This window comes from Caenorhabditis briggsae, assembly GCF_000004555.2.
Source record: "Caenorhabditis briggsae complete genome, chrX, whole genome shotgun sequence".
In the NCBI taxonomy this organism is placed as follows: domain Eukaryota; kingdom Metazoa; phylum Nematoda; class Chromadorea; order Rhabditida; family Rhabditidae; genus Caenorhabditis; species Caenorhabditis briggsae.
In genome coordinates, this window is record NC_013491.2 from 20,826,470 (window position 1) to 20,842,737 (window position 16,268).

The 16,268-nt window shown below is 34.8% G+C and overlaps 5 protein-coding genes across 5 annotated transcripts; 2 read left to right on the forward strand and 3 right to left on the reverse strand.

Moving 5' to 3' along the window:
* Positions 1–1,302: 1,302 nt before the first annotated feature.
* CBG10274 lies at positions 1,303–1,610 on the forward strand (the record flags this gene model as incomplete). The annotated part of the gene is made up of 2 exons (XM_002631948.2): positions 1,303–1,363; positions 1,411–1,610. 2 exons carry the CDS (start codon positions 1,303–1,305, stop codon positions 1,608–1,610), a joined length of 261 nt encoding a protein of 86 aa, XP_002631994.2.
* Positions 1,611–3,255: 1,645 nt separating this feature from the next.
* CBG25734 lies at positions 3,256–3,597 on the reverse strand (the record flags this gene model as incomplete). Its single annotated transcript, XM_045240746.1, has 3 exons — positions 3,256–3,316; positions 3,366–3,494; positions 3,548–3,597. The coding sequence occupies 3 exons, from the start codon at positions 3,595–3,597 to the stop codon at positions 3,256–3,258; spliced, it is 240 nt and encodes a 79-aa protein (XP_045098998.1).
* A 473-nt stretch (positions 3,598–4,070) lies between these two features.
* Positions 4,071–5,235, forward strand: CBG10276 (the record flags this gene model as incomplete). The annotated part of the gene is made up of 2 exons (XM_002631949.1): positions 4,071–4,076; positions 4,126–5,235. 2 exons carry the CDS (start codon positions 4,071–4,073, stop codon positions 5,233–5,235), a joined length of 1,116 nt encoding a protein of 371 aa, XP_002631995.1.
* A 267-nt stretch (positions 5,236–5,502) lies between these two features.
* CBG10278 lies at positions 5,503–7,159 on the reverse strand (the record flags this gene model as incomplete). Its single annotated transcript, XM_045240747.1, has 4 exons — positions 5,503–5,563; positions 5,608–5,724; positions 6,779–6,883; positions 7,113–7,159. The coding sequence occupies 4 exons, from the start codon at positions 7,157–7,159 to the stop codon at positions 5,503–5,505; spliced, it is 330 nt and encodes a 109-aa protein (XP_045094228.1).
* A 1,405-nt stretch (positions 7,160–8,564) lies between these two features.
* CBG10279 lies at positions 8,565–15,401 on the reverse strand (the record flags this gene model as incomplete). Its single annotated transcript, XM_002631952.1, has 14 exons — positions 8,565–8,668; positions 8,740–8,788; positions 9,112–9,183; positions 12,286–12,437; positions 12,483–12,630; positions 12,679–13,090; positions 13,145–13,251; positions 13,802–13,953; positions 13,999–14,146; positions 14,195–14,576; positions 14,631–14,737; positions 15,125–15,203; positions 15,260–15,340; positions 15,388–15,401. The coding sequence occupies 14 exons, from the start codon at positions 15,399–15,401 to the stop codon at positions 8,565–8,567; spliced, it is 2,007 nt and encodes a 668-aa protein (XP_002631998.1).
* Positions 15,402–16,268: the final 867 nt, after the last annotated feature.

Consider the following 16,268-nt stretch of genomic DNA (forward strand, 5'->3'; position numbering starts at 1 on the left):
CCCCCCCCATAAATTTTTTTAAAGGTGGGGGGACATGAAAAAAATAATGTTCTCGAAATTTCGTTCAAAGATGCCCCTCGAGGAGTTGAACTTGTGAGGGCGATGATTGAGGGTGCGGCGCCGCTACCGACTGAGCCACGCGGGCAAAGAGAAAGGGCACGCCCGATTGCATACATAAAGCGAAGGACCGNCCANGCGTCGCAGAGTGACATTAAGCGTTGTACACCGTCACGGTAGAATGCATACTCTAGCTACAAAAAAACTACGAAAAATCTCGTGTCCCCCCACCTTTAAAAATTATTCATTTTTGAACGTTTTTGACACGTTCTTAGCTATTCATCCAGTTTTTCAATTAAATCTGGGAAAATTGCGAGAGATGAACGCTGGGAGACCGTGAGAATGAAACAATAAAAATAAGAAAAATTTATCATTCACTGCAAACTCGATGATTTTCCTATTCGTCAAATTGGCAAGCGCTGGGAAGGACATTTTGGGAGAAGAAAATTACCTGAAATAGAAATATAGGGAATTCAAATCGCGAAGAGATGTAACATCAAAATGAGACAAATATACAAAGTTCGCGAGAATTTGGACGCAACCGTGCTGGCGCCAAATTTCAAGTCGAAGACTTTATGTCGCTATTGTGTGATGTTCTCTATCACTTCAACCAACAGCGTACGCAACCTTTTCCTGTACCAACGATAGACGGGCAGTTGTTAGAGTGTGGAAGAATAGGAAGAGACGCAGAGAAAATCCCAAAATGTTTTTGTTTCTGGATTTTCTGCGACTCTGAGAAATTTTTCTGACTTCAACTGTGCATTTCTGTCGTTAGAAACTGGGCAAGGTAAAGTAACACGCAGTCGACGGACGATACCCGATTGAAAACTTGGCAACATGCCAAGTTTGAACGCCCGACCCATCCGCATACAATTTAGCCTATTGCTAATTTCCAATCGGGTATTGTCTGTCAACTGTGTGTTACCTTGCACATGACCTTCCCCAGATGCCAACGACAGACATGCACAGTTGTAGTGAGATATCATTTCTTAGAGACGCAGACGATACATATCTGATGTGAGATTTTCTCTGCGTCTCTTCTTTTTCCACACTCTGACATTTGTTGTTATGATGGAGGGCATCACACAATAGTGACAGAGACTACTCGATTTGAAATTTGGGGTCATTTTTGGGCAACGCGGTTGTAGATAACCGAGTAGCTAGGCATCGAACTCTGTACATTCTATTGATTTTGCAACTCTACTCAATCAATGTTTCTATTTCAGGTAATTTTCTAGTCCCAAAATGTCCTTCCCAACGCTTGCCAATTTGACGAAAAAGAAAATCATCGAGTATGCAGTCAATGGTAAATTTCCTTTTTTTTTGTTTTTTCTCAACAAATTGAACTTCCAGGCTCTCTGCCACCAACTGCTTGCCTAGATCCTGTCACTAGCAACACGATTTTCCAACAGCTGCTTCCATCACTCGAAACGTTGGATGAGAATACTCTTGAAGTCATCAGCAAGATTTTCAAGCCAACATCAATCAATTTGACTGGGATCAATATGACTGAGAAGATCTTTGAAGTGATTCGATCATTTAACTTGACTTAAGTTTGTGTTGCTTCGAACAACTCAGAAATTTCAAAAAAGATCGGAAGTATCATTCCCTCTCTAAGAAATATCCACCGGTAGCCGCCACTAGAAGATCTCTAAGGCATGATTGGAGTGTAGACGAAAATGAAAAGGGTAATTTTCCAATTATAATGCACACCATTAATCTGAAAGTGTTCCAGGAATCGGTGCAGTCTACGATCTTCCATCTGTTCTTCGAAGCATTCTGAAACAAGAATCACGAGATAGTCTCACTCATCTGGATCTGAGCCCAGAAGCAACAGTATTTCGCAATCAGGGGCATACGGAGCATTTTGCTGATGGATGGGCAAGAGAGGTGAGTGAAATGGGTTTGGCATTTTGGATTTATGTAGCTCGCCTGAGCCGACATGTGCAAAATATCATTTTTGAAAACTTATGAGAGCGATAGGAGTATTTGCAAACAGATTAACAAGTTAAAATACCTTAAAAACTCTATTATATAGCCATGTCACTTTATTAGGTGGCCTGGGGTGACATTGTATTAGGGGGTGGCATTCAATTCCTACTGAAACTCATCACAAAAGAACTATATTTTCGACTCTTTCATAAAACGATTTTCGAGGGATTCTTGGTTTATCTTCGTCTTTTCAAAGTCTGAATGCCTTGCAGAGTCTGTATAATCCTCAGAATTTTCGACATGTACAGTACCTCTTTCAAGATGAAAAAAAAAACGATAAACCAAAGTGACATTATAATAGGGACTGGCGTTCAGTTAGGGTGTGGCACTATATTAGAGGCTGGCATTCAATTAGGGGTGACTACTAATAGAGTTTTTACGGTAGGTCTACAAATCTCAGATCGGGCGTATGCTTCCTTCCGTGAAGAACCTGTCTCTCCGCCATCGGATCACGACATCCAAGGACTTCCAGGACATCTGTTCGTTTTTCCCGAATCTCGAAAGTCTTGATTTTTTCCTATACTGCCATCGAGGAGAGCCTCACTGATATTTCCCAGTTGACAAAGCTCAGAATCTTGAGAGTTGGAGGCTTGCAATTTGAGAAGTCTCGTTGCCTTTTGGATATTTTCGACATTGAGAATCTTGAAAATCTTAGTTTCGCTAAAACGAGCGTTTTTGGCGATTCAGTCGGAACTATCGAAACGTACTTACGCTCGCGACGTCCTTTCCCAAATTTGAGGCATCTGGATCTTTCTTATTCTTCCGTCGAAGACGAAGCTATTCGAAAACTAGTAGAAGCGCATCCGACACTGGAATCTCTATCTATTACCGGTATGCGATTCGAAAATAAAGAAAAGGGCGAAAAAGGGCGAAAAACCCGATTTTTTCGAAAAACTGAAAAATCTGCAGAATCGCGTCAGCGTGTTTGCGTACAACTCGCTGACCGTAGTCATACCTTTTGACTTGCCCCTGTAGTTACCAGAAAAAAAAATCACGGAATTTGGTTGGGTTATGCGTTGAGTTATGCTCGAAAAACCCTGCGTTTACAACCTTTTGACCGGTACTGTATGGGCTCAAATTTGACGATTAGGGGTGGCGTTCTATTAGAGTGTTAACGGTATCTTTTAATTTTAAAAAATTTTCCAAAGTTTTAAATACATTTGAATTAAAAAAAATTTATTATTAAAATTCGAAAAAAAAATTCAATCAAACATGAATCATCGGTGAAACAAAAATTGGGTTTGCTTTCTCATTAGCTTCGATTTTTCTGAAATTTTTGAAACTATTTTTTTAGAATTTTCGAAAGATTATTTTACCTAATTTCTGTTTCAGGTTCTTTCGGATTTTCAGATGGAACTACACCATATCTGATTATATTTTCTGGAACCTGCTTACAATTGCAAATACAACTTGGGCATGATGAGATAGTAGTTGTCTTGGCAGTTCTGAAACTTTTAAAAATTCTAGAAAATTCTGGAAAAAAAACTAGAAAACTCACAATTCTTCAATTATCTTAGCGTTTTTCTTGAGCTCCTGATCGACGAGCATGCTGAAATTCCAAAATTGAGGTTCTACAGTAACCCATAAACAAAATTCGACAGTAGTTCGAAATTCAGAGACTACAGTAGCCAAGTTTTTTGAAAACTCACACAAAGAAAAAACAAAATGCCAAAACTGCAAGCGTCGTCCAGATCACACAGGATATATTTTTTGGCTGTTTCAGAGGTTCCTGTTTTCTTCAGAGTTAATTCCATAGTCAATGAACATTTTCGGCAAGGAATCTGAAAATTTGAAATCAAAAATTGTCAGATTTTTTTGAGTTCACAGAAGAAATTGGACGATTCGAAGCGCTTCTAGAAGCCAAAATAATGATTTTTTCAATTTTCGAGATTCTTTTATACCCATTAGAAGCATTTTTGATGAAAACGGAAACATGGAACAATGAAAATGGTGATGATTCAAGACTTTTTTCTTTGTAAAAAAAAAGACAAAAATTGATATCTATGGGCAGTTTAGAAATAATGATGGTTTGATTTTTGATTCCCAAAATTCTCTTGTTGAAATTTAGTATTTCAGAATCTCCTAATCTCAGAATCTCAAAATCTCAGAATCTCAGAATCTCCGAATCTCAGAAACTCAGAATCTCAGAATCTCAGTATCTCAGTATCTCAGAATTTCAGAATCTCAGAATCTCAGAATCTCACAATCTCACAATCTCGGAATCTCAGAATCTCAGAATCTCGAAATCTCAGAATCTCAGAATCTCCGAATCTCAGAATCTCAGAATCTCAAAATCTCAGAATCTCAGAATCTCAGAATCTCCGAATCTCAGAAACTCAGAATCTCAGAATCTCAGTGATCTCAGTATCTCAGAATTTCAGAATCTCAGAATCTCAGAATCTCAGAATCTCAGAATCTCAGAATCTCAGAATCTCAGAATCTCAAAATCTCAGAATCTCAGAATCTCCGAATCTCAGAATCTCAGAATCTCAAAATCTCAGAATCTCAGAATCTCAGAATCTCAAAATCTCAGAATCTCAGAATCTCAGAATCTCAGAATCGCAGAATCTCAGAATTTCAGAATCTCAGAATCTCAGAATCTCCGAATCGCAGAATCTCAGAATCTCAGAATCTCAGTATCTCAGAATCTCCGAATCTCAGAATTTCAGAATCTCAGAATCTCAGTATCTCAGAATCTCAGAATCTCAGAATTTCAGTATCTCAGAATCTCAGAATCTCAAAATCTCAGAATCTCAGAATCTCAGTATCTCAAAATCTCAGAATTTCAGAATCTCAGAATCTCAGAATCTCAGAATCTCAAAATCTGAGAATCGCAGAATCTCAGAATCTCAGTATCTCAGAATCTCAGAATCTCAGAATCTCAGAATCTCAAAATCTCAGAATCTCAGAATCTCAGAATCTCAGAATCTCAGAATCTCAGAATCTCAGAATCTCCGAATCTCAGAATCTCAGAATCTCAGAATCTCAGTATCTCAGAATCTCAGAATCTCAAAATCTCAGAATTTCAGAATCGCAGAATCTCAGAATCTCAGAATCTCAGAATCTCATCAGAATCGCAGAATCTCAGAATCTCAGAATCTCCGAATCTCAGAAACTCAGAATCTCAGAATCTCAGTATCTCAGAATCTCAGAATCTCAGAATCTCAGAATCTCAGAATCTTTTGAGTTTTTCAATTTTCAAGTTACCGTCAAACCTGTATTAGAAGAGCCCCCAACTTTCAACTTTGAGCTAATTTATCTCTGTTCCTGGAAGTGATTTAAAAAAGTCTACAACTGATAAATTGTTTAGCATAATCTCACAAACTTTGCATTTTTATTCATTCATTCACATCTATTTACATTTTCATGATTTTATGTACAAAAGTCCTTTGAAACATGAATGTCAATCTTAATTAAAGACTATAATTGAAGTTGTTCGAGGAAAAATTTCAATCAAACAAGAATCGTCTGTCCAACAAGAACTGGTTCCGCTTTTTCAATAGCGTCCACTTTTCTGAAAAATTAAAAACTTCAAAAAATTTGAAATTGGAATTTCACCTGTTTCTAGTTCCAGGTCTTTCAGAAATCTTAGTTGGGAATTCCGCGGTTATTGATTTTTCAGGAGCCTGACCATAATGGCAAATACAAGGTGGGCATTTTGGAAACTTGGCGAAACTGAACTATTGTGTTTTGGAAAATTCTAGAGGAGTTCTGGAAAAATAACGTTTACCGTAAAACCTCTAATAGAACGACACCCGGATCGTCTACTTTGAGCCTATATATCTCATTTTNTGTGAAAGATATCAAAAAGTGGCTAACTAATAAAATATTGCTGATATCCTGATAAACATTTTACTAGTTAACCACTTTTCGATATCTTTCAAAAGAAGTGAGATATATAGACTCAAAGTGGACGATCCGGGTGTCGTTCTATTAGAGGTTTTACGGTATCTGTTTTCCCACTCACAACTCCTCCTCCTTTCTAGCTTGTTTCTCTTTTTTTTACAGATCGTCCGCCCAGCTGAAAATTTTGAAGTACAGTAATCGGAAAATTTTTGAAAACTCACACATGTAGAAAATAATACCCCACCATTGCAAGCGTAAACAAAATTATAGTGCATACTAGATACTTGCCATCAGAATCACAGCTGCCAAAGACCATTTTAGTCAAGAATTCAGTGAATTTCGAGAAGAAAATACATAATTTTTCTAACTTCCTGGGGTTTTTTATACCCAATAAAAGAATTTTGGATGACAGAGGAAACTTGGAGCAATGAATGAAAAAATGATGATGATTCATTAAAGGGGGACTCCGACCAAAAATTTTTATTTCATTAAAATGAGTTAAAATTTATCTGTTTTTCAAATATTATCTGTTTTTCAAATATTATCGCAGAATCTCAGAATCTCAGAATCGCAGAATCTCAGAATTGCAGAATCTCAGAATCGCAAAATCTCAGAATCTCAGAATCTCAGAATCTCAGAATCTCAGAATCTCAGAATCTCGGAATCTCAATTTTGAAAAAAATCTGATTCTCAACATATTCATTTCAGGCTGTTTGTAAGGTTCACATTAGTATAAACAAAATGGAAGTTTTAAAAAATACAGAAAATGATAATTATTATCAAAATGATAACTAGCAAGAATCACACAGACAGATGAATGATTGCCTCCTCCTCACGCTTCTCGATTTTTCTGAAAATTCCTTTTTTTCTTCTTCAATTTCACCTAAACTCATAGTCAATGTTAGAATAATCAGTTTGAACAGCGGCATCTTCGAAATTCTTGGAGGATTTTGAACATTTATTAACTGGACAAGAAGTAGCAGTAGGTCTGAAAATTTCAAACAAGCTACAGTAACCAAATGGAAATTTGTCAATTTTGAAGTCCTACAAAAGTAGTACAAAATTTCTAGACTTGTCTGAAAATTTCAGAGTATACTGAACAGAAAAAAGAGCTTCATTTTTGTAATTGACAATTTTTTTTGTACAAATTCAACCACTTTTTCAAGGCTTCAAAGTTGACCGATTCTAGAAGCTTCTGGAAATTTTCTCTAACTTACTGAACATGAACCTGATTATCAATCTTGATTCCATGTTGAACAGCCATACTGAAAATCTCAAAATTTCAAATTTTCTGGATATCCGAATTTGAATATTCCAGAACTTCAAAAACTCACTATGTCAGAATACAAATCACCAAGATTATAACAAAAATTAAAATCAAATAAGAATATTTTCCTGGCATCTTTGGGAGCTCCCGGTTGGCACTAGCTTGATAGTCCGGGACCATTTTTTCCTAGAAACTCAAATTTTTTCAACAAATAGCTAAAAATTTCAAAATTTCCATCATTTTTTATACCAGAAGACCCTTTTCAAATGTCTTATGATTTTCTATTTAAAAAGGAGAAATATGGGAGAAAAATGATGATTCAAAAAGTTTCACATGGTATTTTTGAAAAATAGACCATTGTTTGGAATTGATGTGCAATGTATTCTGAAGCTTTTAGAAAAAAAACTCGAGAAAAATCACGTAGTTGAATTCCAGAAATTTTCAAAAAAAAATCAGAAATTCTGAATTTCAAAATTCTAGAAAGTTAAGAAATCAGAAATTCAGAAATTCAGAAATTCAGAAATTCAGGAATTCAGAAATTCAGAAATTCAGAAATTCAGAAATTCAGAAATTCAGGAATTCAGAAATTCAGAAATTCAGAAATTCAGAAATTCAGAAATTCAGAAATTCAGAAATTCAGAAATTCAGAAATTCAGAAATTCAGAAATTCAGAAATTCAGAAATTCAGAAATTCAGAAATTCAGAAATTCAGAAATTCAGAAATTCGGAAATTCAGAAATTCAGAAATTCAAAAATTCAAAAATTCAGAAATTCAGAAATTCAGAAATTTAGAAATTCAAGAATTCAGAAATTCAGAAATTCAGAAATTCAGAAACTCAAAAACTCAGAAATTCAGAAATTCAAAAATTCAGAAATTCAGAAATTCAAAAATTCAGAAATTCAGAAATTCAAAAACTCAGAAATTCAGAAATTCAGAAATTCAGAAATTCAGAAATTCAGAAATTCAGAAATTCAGAATATCCGAAATTCAGAAATTCCGTAATTCAGAAATTCAGAAATTCCAGAAAGTCAAAAAACCAGAAAGTCAAAAAACCAGAAATTCTGAAATTCGGAATCCTAAAACTCAAAAAAGTTCAGCAAATTGAAAATACCCTAAAATTCGGAAGCTCAGGAAATTTTCTATATTCGAAATTTTTCCCTTTGTCGAAAATTCCCCTCTTTTGATAAAATCAAAATTTAAGATCTGAAATTCTTCAGCTTTTCTAGCTGTTCAAAAATTTCATACCGAAAAAATATGACTTCCTTCAAAACTGACTAAAACTATGATTTTTTCAAATATTCAGAACAACACACTGGTTAACAAAAATCAATTTTATTCTGGTTTCAAAAATTTTAAAAAAGGAATCGTTTATAAAAAATAAAAAATAAATAATAATGGTATTTATATCGACCGTATAAGGCATCCGTCTCGTTTGCACAAACATCGTTGCATAGGCAGCGGATCACACTCTACGTTGGATGTCCCACAATGTGGAATTGACATGCCTGAAAGAAAATCGATAATTGAAACTAAAGTTGATATTGTAGGCATACTTATTGTTGGCAAGTGTTTATACCTGGAGGCACATGGTTAGCATGGCGTGGACCGAAATAACCAAGACATTTCTGAAAAAACATATATGGTTTAGCTGGTTCCAGATTCTTAAATAAAGTTATTTCATTTTCTGTAATATATATCAAAAGTTTGTCAGCTAATAAAATGGTTATCATAATATCAGTCACATTTTATCAGTTCACACTTTCTTAATATCTTTTGTAGGAACCGAGATAATTTGATCCAAAGTTCACCACAAAACAACTCACCTTCTACAAATGGTACATTGTTGGAACTTTGACTTTGGCGTTGGGACTTTTTTTAGAAATCGCAGTCTTTTAAATAGAGCTGAAAAATTAGGGAAAATAAATATGTTTTTTGGTGCAATGCTTACAAAAAAATCCGGACAAGTGAGAGTTGCATTGTAGAAGTTCACATAGGATTCCAAAAGACCAAAATTGAAAATCTGAAAAAAAACAGAAATCTAGAATATTCTTTTGGAAATGGCTATACTTTCCTTAAAAGTTGAAACTATTCCATTCAAAAGATTCAAATTTTTTTGAACCCGCGAAATTAAAAAATTTTGAATTACTCACCTTTATTCTTAAACACAGAGAGCCATGGTAGAAAATACAGAGAATAGAAAAATCAGAATAAAATTCAGAAAAATCATTCATATAAATTTAGGCTCTTAAACACAGAGCCATGGAAGAGTATAGGTATGAGAGCTCTCTTCTGGGGAAAAATGAGCAACGGGAGAGAGAGGGAGGCGGAGAGAAGAGAGTGCTAGAGAGCACAGAGAAATGTCCTCGAGGAGCGACGCCCCTTCTTTTTGCGGAGCCGGTGTCAGTTGGTGCCAGAGTTCTTCTACTCAATTTTTAGGGACGGAGAAATAGTGTGGGAGGAGAAGAGAGAGGTTAGAGAAAGGGAAATGAACTTTTTAAGTTTGAAATTCTTCAAAAAATTAAACAAAAAATTCCCAAAAATTCATATATCAAAATCTACTTCTTACTAAGGAAGCTTTTCTGTGTGTGTATCCGTCTCGGACATTAACTTGAATAACTCAAAGGCGCGTGGGACTCCTATAGTGGTGTGTGGTATGTAGTCATGGACTGCCGAGCGCTTCATGTCTATGGTGTCCTGGGCCTTCTAGCTTATAGGGAAGCTACAGTGTTGAGAATCGAAAATTTCAAAACTATGCTCAAACTCAATAAAACTTCACGAAATTATGCAAAACCGTTTTTTGGTCTATCTATGTGTTGCCTACATAAAATTGATCACAAATCTTCAGAACTGAAAAATTTTGAAAATTTCGTTTCTTTTGTATATCACTTGAATTTCGATCCTGTGGACTACTGAAAATGGGTCATAGTAATTTTCTACAGAATACAAGGTTCTTGTTATGCGCAAAATTCTAGAACATTCCAGAAAATTCCAAAACATTCTAGAAAATTCTCGAAAATTCCAGAACATTCTCGAAAATTCCAGAAAATACTCGAAAATTCCAAAACATTCTAGAAAATTTCAGAACATTCTAGAAAATTCCAGAAAATTCTCGAAAATTCCAGAACATTCTAGAAAATTCCAGAACATTCTCGAAAATTCCAGAAAATTCTCGAAAATTCCAGAACATTCTAGAAAATTCCAGAACATTCCAGAAAATTCTAGAAAATTCCAGAAAATTCTCGAAAATTCCAGAACATTCTAGAAAATTCTAGAAAATTCTCGAAAATTCCAGAAAATTCTCGAAAATTCCAGAACATTCTAGAAAATTCCAGAAAATTCTCGAAAATTCCAGAACATTCTAGAAAATTCCAGAACATTCCAGAAAATTCTAGAAAATTCCAGAAAATTCTCGAAAATTCCAGAACATTCTAGAAAATTCTAGAAAATTCTAGAAAATTCCAGAAAATTCTCGAAAATTCCAGAACATTCTCGAAAATTCCAGAAAATTCTCGAAAATTCCAGAACATTCTAGAAAATTCCAGAACATTCTAGAAAATTCTAGAAAATTCCAGAACTTTTTACTGCAATTCGTACTGTTTGTTACATATTGGCAGGAAAGTACTTGTCCATTTCTTTATTAGTAAATAACACAAACACAAGAATAATCCAGAATTAGCAATATGCACCGTCGTGATCCACAACATGTTGGCAATGTTCAGGTAACTTGTGGGTACCATCCCTCCAAAAGCCAGCTAGTCGAAGTCAAAGTATCCCTCCAGTCCATTTTTTCAGGCATCAAGTGTGTTAAAGTCCTTAAGCTCCAGATGACGTCGTATACTTTTGAATAACTGATGATCTGATAGAGCTGAATCAAGTCTTTCACGGGGGTAAAGGAGAACCGTCCAGCCAAAGCGGCTCAGGTACGGCATGACTTTCCGTGAACATGAGGATTTTTCATTTTTTACCTGCAGTCAAGTCAGACCTGAGCAGCTTCAGTGGGACCGTTCTCCCTCACCTTCTTATAGTCCCGACTGATCTCTATCAGATTATTGGATGTTCGGAGAGATACAACCTCATCTAGAGAATACGAAAATTTGCACCATTTATGTGAAAAACAGGAAAAAATGAATACTTTGATTCGTGACTAGCTGGCTTTTGAAGGTATTTGATGAAATATCAGGTTGTTCCGAAAGTCTTTTACATTTTTCGACATTTTTTCAACACAAATTTATTAAACGTATGAAATATTTCAGTGAGTAATATATTCAGTATTATGGTTCATCACAACCTGCCAACGTTTTACTAGATGATCTAGATCTTTTTTTTAAATTTAAAGGAAAAAGAAAAACTTGTATAAATAAAAGATACATACCGTAAAACCTCTAATAGAACGACACCCGGATCGNCCACTTTGAGCCTATATATCTCCTTTTCTGTGAAAGATATCAAAAAGTGGCTAAATAGTAAAATGTTGCTGATATCCTGATAAACATTTTACTAGTTAACCACTTTTTGCCATCTTTCACAGGAAGTGAGATATATAGGCTCAAAGTGGACGATCCGGGTGTCGTTCTATTAGAGGTTTTACGGTAATCTTTTTAAAATGAAAATGGACACTTAGCAAGAAGAAACTGGTTTTAATGAACGAAATAGAGATGAGGAATAATATTCTACGCTTTTCATTGCTAATTCTAAAATTCGGAGTATATTTTTGTGTATTAGTCATAGAAAGAGATGAAAAAGACGAGTTTCTTATTGCTAAGTGTTAGTTGTTATAACATGAAATAGATGAAAAAAAAACGATTCATTCTGTTGTTCTTTAAATATTCAAAACAAATTTTTGTAAATTATCAGATTCATTTCAGCATTATCAGAATTTGAATTAATACAGAAATTACATTTTTGTTGTTAAAAAGAATTAATGAATTGCGAACAAAGAATAATAATTCAATTGGAATCTGAAGATTTTTTGAGTAGCTCTGCAAGAATTTTTGGGTCCATTTCACTGGGATCCTCTGAAATAACTGAACGAATATCCGCTTTTGATTTGATTTCATCCAGGCATTGTTTCTGAAAAAAGTCAATAAACTGCTCACTTTTAAATTATTCGTCTAAAACTCACTTTCAGTCCCTCCATTCTATAATTTCCAGCCAACTCCAGCTTTCTTTTCAATCCCTTTTTTGATTCCTTGACCAAAAATTCTTCACATTTTTTGACAATTTTAGGAGTGTCGAACATATCAGCCACTGATAAAATTCCTTGGACAGTATCATCTGAAATTGCTCTTTTCAAAATATACGGTAAGTACAGTAACCCACCGTCAATTGCATTTTCTAGATGTAGAACTTCAAGATAGTATTGGAAGTCTTGAGGATTGACATCTTTTAATTCGATTTCTGATTTTTCAGATTCTTGAAATCTTCCCAAAAATAAAGTTGCAAAATATGGAGAATGAGAGGAGAGGTACTGAAAAAGTTGAATAGATGAAAATCAAAAACTGAAAAAATGACTCACCAACTTCGAAATATAGAATTTCCGCTCTTTTACTTTCAATGTAACATCGGAGAATTGTTTCATATCCTCTCCGAAACTTCTTAAATCTTTTCTGGGAAATTCATTCGTTTCTTCCGGAAAGCCAACCATTTTATTTATTTTCACATGAACTTCCACTTCCAATTTTCCACCATCCAGATATTCATCTTCCAAAGTTCTCCATTCAATGAATTTCTCCCAACCCCAATGGAGCCAACCATGGAGCCCACCATGAAAATGATTGCGTGGATTGCTCGAAGACTTTGAATGATTTTTTTCCCGGTTTTTCGAGAATATTCTCAGGATACAATTAGTGTGAATTTCTTGATTTCCTGTCACATTTGTGTATAAATACATTACGAGGTGTTCGTTCCATTTTTGAATTCTTATTTTCCTGCAATTGAATTGACATACAAATATAATTTAAAAAATGAGCAATAAGACCTACCATTTGACTCCAAAATTTTCTTTTTCTGGACTAAAGAGACTTTGATATTGCTCGATTTTCTCAACATCAGTGAATATATGTTTCAGAGTGAATTCTCTTTCAGTCATCTGAAAAAAATGTTTTCTGGAAAAGCTGAAAATTGAGAAACAATATATAGGAAAAAGAGCGAAACTGATAATATCAATGTTAAACGTAGAAAGTAGAAAGAGAACTGTGTAACCAAAAAGTGGGGGAAGGGAGTGATAAGAAATTCAGTGATTAGCAATTTTTGTGCACAACTTATTCAAAAAAAGTTCAAAATTAGATACTTTGAGACAGTTTTTGAGAATCACAGGTAAATTTTTAAATCAGAAATCATGCATTTTGAAGTTTCAGTTTTCCGATTTTGATTTATGTAAAAAGAAAGATTGATATTTCAGAAAATAATAACTAAAAGTTTTTAGTGCCCAGTTTTCTGATAATTCTTGAATTGATAAAATGAAAATGAAGTCTTTTGAAATTGAAAAAAAAAAGAAAATTGAAGAGACAAACAATTTAAGAGTTAGCAAGGAAAACGGGAAATTTCAACACTGATAAGAATAAAATTGATTTGATTTCATGACGTATTTGAACGAAAAGATCAATTTTTCAGATTAAAATTATCTTCTGAACACTCACTTTCAGTTCTTCCAACCTGTAACTTCCAGCCATTTCCAACTTTTCTTTCAATCCCTTTTTTGATTCCTTGACCAAAAATTCTTCACATTTTTTGACAATTTTAGGAGTGTCGAACAAATAAGCCACTGATAAAATTCCTTGGACAGTATCATCTGAAATTGCTCTTTTCAAAATATACGGTAAGTACAGTAACCCACCATCAATTCCATTTTCTAAGTGTAGAACTTCAAGATAGTATTGGAAGTCTTGAGGATTGACATCTTTTAATTCGATTTCTGATTTTTCAGATTCTTGAAATCTTCCCAAAAATAAAGTTGCAAAATATGGAGAATGAGAGGAGAGGTACTGAAAAAGTTGAATAGATGAAAATCAAAAACTGAAAAAATGACTCACCAACTTCGAAATATAGAATTTCCGCTCTTTTACTTTCAATGTAACATCGGAGAATTGTTTCATGTCCTCCCCAAAGCTTCTTAATTCTTCTCTCGGAAAGCCAACCATTTTATTTATTTTCACATGAACTTCCACTTCCAATTTTCCATCATCCAGATATTCATCTTCCAAAGTTCTCCATTCAATGAATTTGTCCTTACCCCAATTATCCCAGTCGTACCCATTATTTTTGAATAAATCACTCCCAGAATTTGAATGATTTTTTTCCCGGTTTTTCGAGAATATTCTCAGGATAAAATTAATGTGAATTTCTTGATTTCCCGTCACATTTGTGTGTAAGAAAATTCCGAGGTGTTCGTTTCTTTTTTCAATATTTATTTTCCTGCAATTGAATTGACATACAAATATAATTTAAAAAATGAGCAATAAGACCTACCATCCGATACCAAAATGGTCTTCTCGTGGACTACAGAGATAGTGATTTTGCTGGAATTTCTCAACATCAGTGAATATATGTTTCAGAGTGAATTCTTTTTCAGTCATCTGAAAAAAAATGTTTTCTGGAAAAGCTGAAAATTGAGAAAAAATATATAGGAAAAAGAGCGAAACTGATAATATCAATGTTAAACGTAGAAAGTAGAAAGTGAACTGTGTAACGGAAATTTCAACACTGATAAGAATAAAATTGATTTGATTTCATGACGTATTTGAACGAAAAGAAGTGAGAATGGATTTTTTTAAATAATTGTTTAAAAAGAGTTCTAGCATACCATATTACCCCAAGTTTTAAACTTTTGGGTGACTTTGGTTTGTAAGTAGCATATGATTGCAGTTTTGTTCATTTTTGAGCTTTATTTCTGATTTTGGAAAACACGTCTCATCGGCCGGTACTGCATGTTATCAGCGCATTCTTTGAAAAATGAATCAAACCTGTGAGCTGGTTGAAGCTTGATTGTCAAAGACTTGTTGGTGCAAAGGAGTAGGGCTCGGGAACTTCGAAGATTGGATACTGAAATAATAATGTTTAGGGAAAACGAGACATTTGTTTGAAAAAATGAACCGTACCCATGCACTCGTTGAAGGGCAATCGTCTCCGGAAGTAGTTTGTGCTGACATGTTGGAATAATCCGGTAAAGAGCCGAGAGCCTGAAAGAACCGTATTTCTTTTCTTGAAAAATTTTTTCACCACTTACTGTATGGAAGCCATGGTCGATTCCGAATTAAGGCTTCCATTCAATCGGCGAATTCAGCCGACCGACCGACCGCCGACCGAGCCGACCGAGTTGACCGATCGGTCGGCGCGCCAACCGTTCTCGTGCCTTTGCTCGTCAGAGTGTATGCACACGCGTGCATCGTATTTTACGACACACGATTATACATTAGTAGTATATAATTGTCCTTTCTGGCGCACTTTTGGGCCCGCCTCTAATTATTACCACTTTTGTCAAAATTTGATATCAATCTCCAAGGATAACCCAATTAATCAATCAAAAACGACCTTTTAAAATGACCCCCTATTTTCCCGAAAATTCCTCGGGCCCTCCATCAACCCTCCGATGGTCGCTTTACTATCAGCGCTCCTCTAGCGCTCCTTTAGCGCTCTGAGAATTCCCTCTAGCGCACTGAGAAATTCTATTCTTAACACCAATTTCAATCTCACATATTCTTCAGCAAATTTTTTGTTTATAAATGTATTGTTTCAAATGTCGGATCAGTACAGATACTACCGACATATCTCAGATTTTGAGCATTAACAACAAGCAGTTGTTGAGAGGAAAATGTGTAGTATGCAAAACGAAAAAATGCAAAATAATTCCCAATTCAAAAAGTGGAGGTACTTTAAAATCCATCAAACCCTCTACCAAAGAAACTAAAAAATCGGAAATCAAACTAGACGATGCATATTACAACCCTGAAACTGGATTTTGTGGAATCAATGAACTACAAAGAAAAACTAAAAAGCCAATTGAAGAAGTAAAGCGATTTCTGAACGAACAAGACGTCTACACTCTTCATAAACCAGCTCGTAAAAATTTCAAATCTGAAAGAGTTTATGTTCACAATATTGATGAGC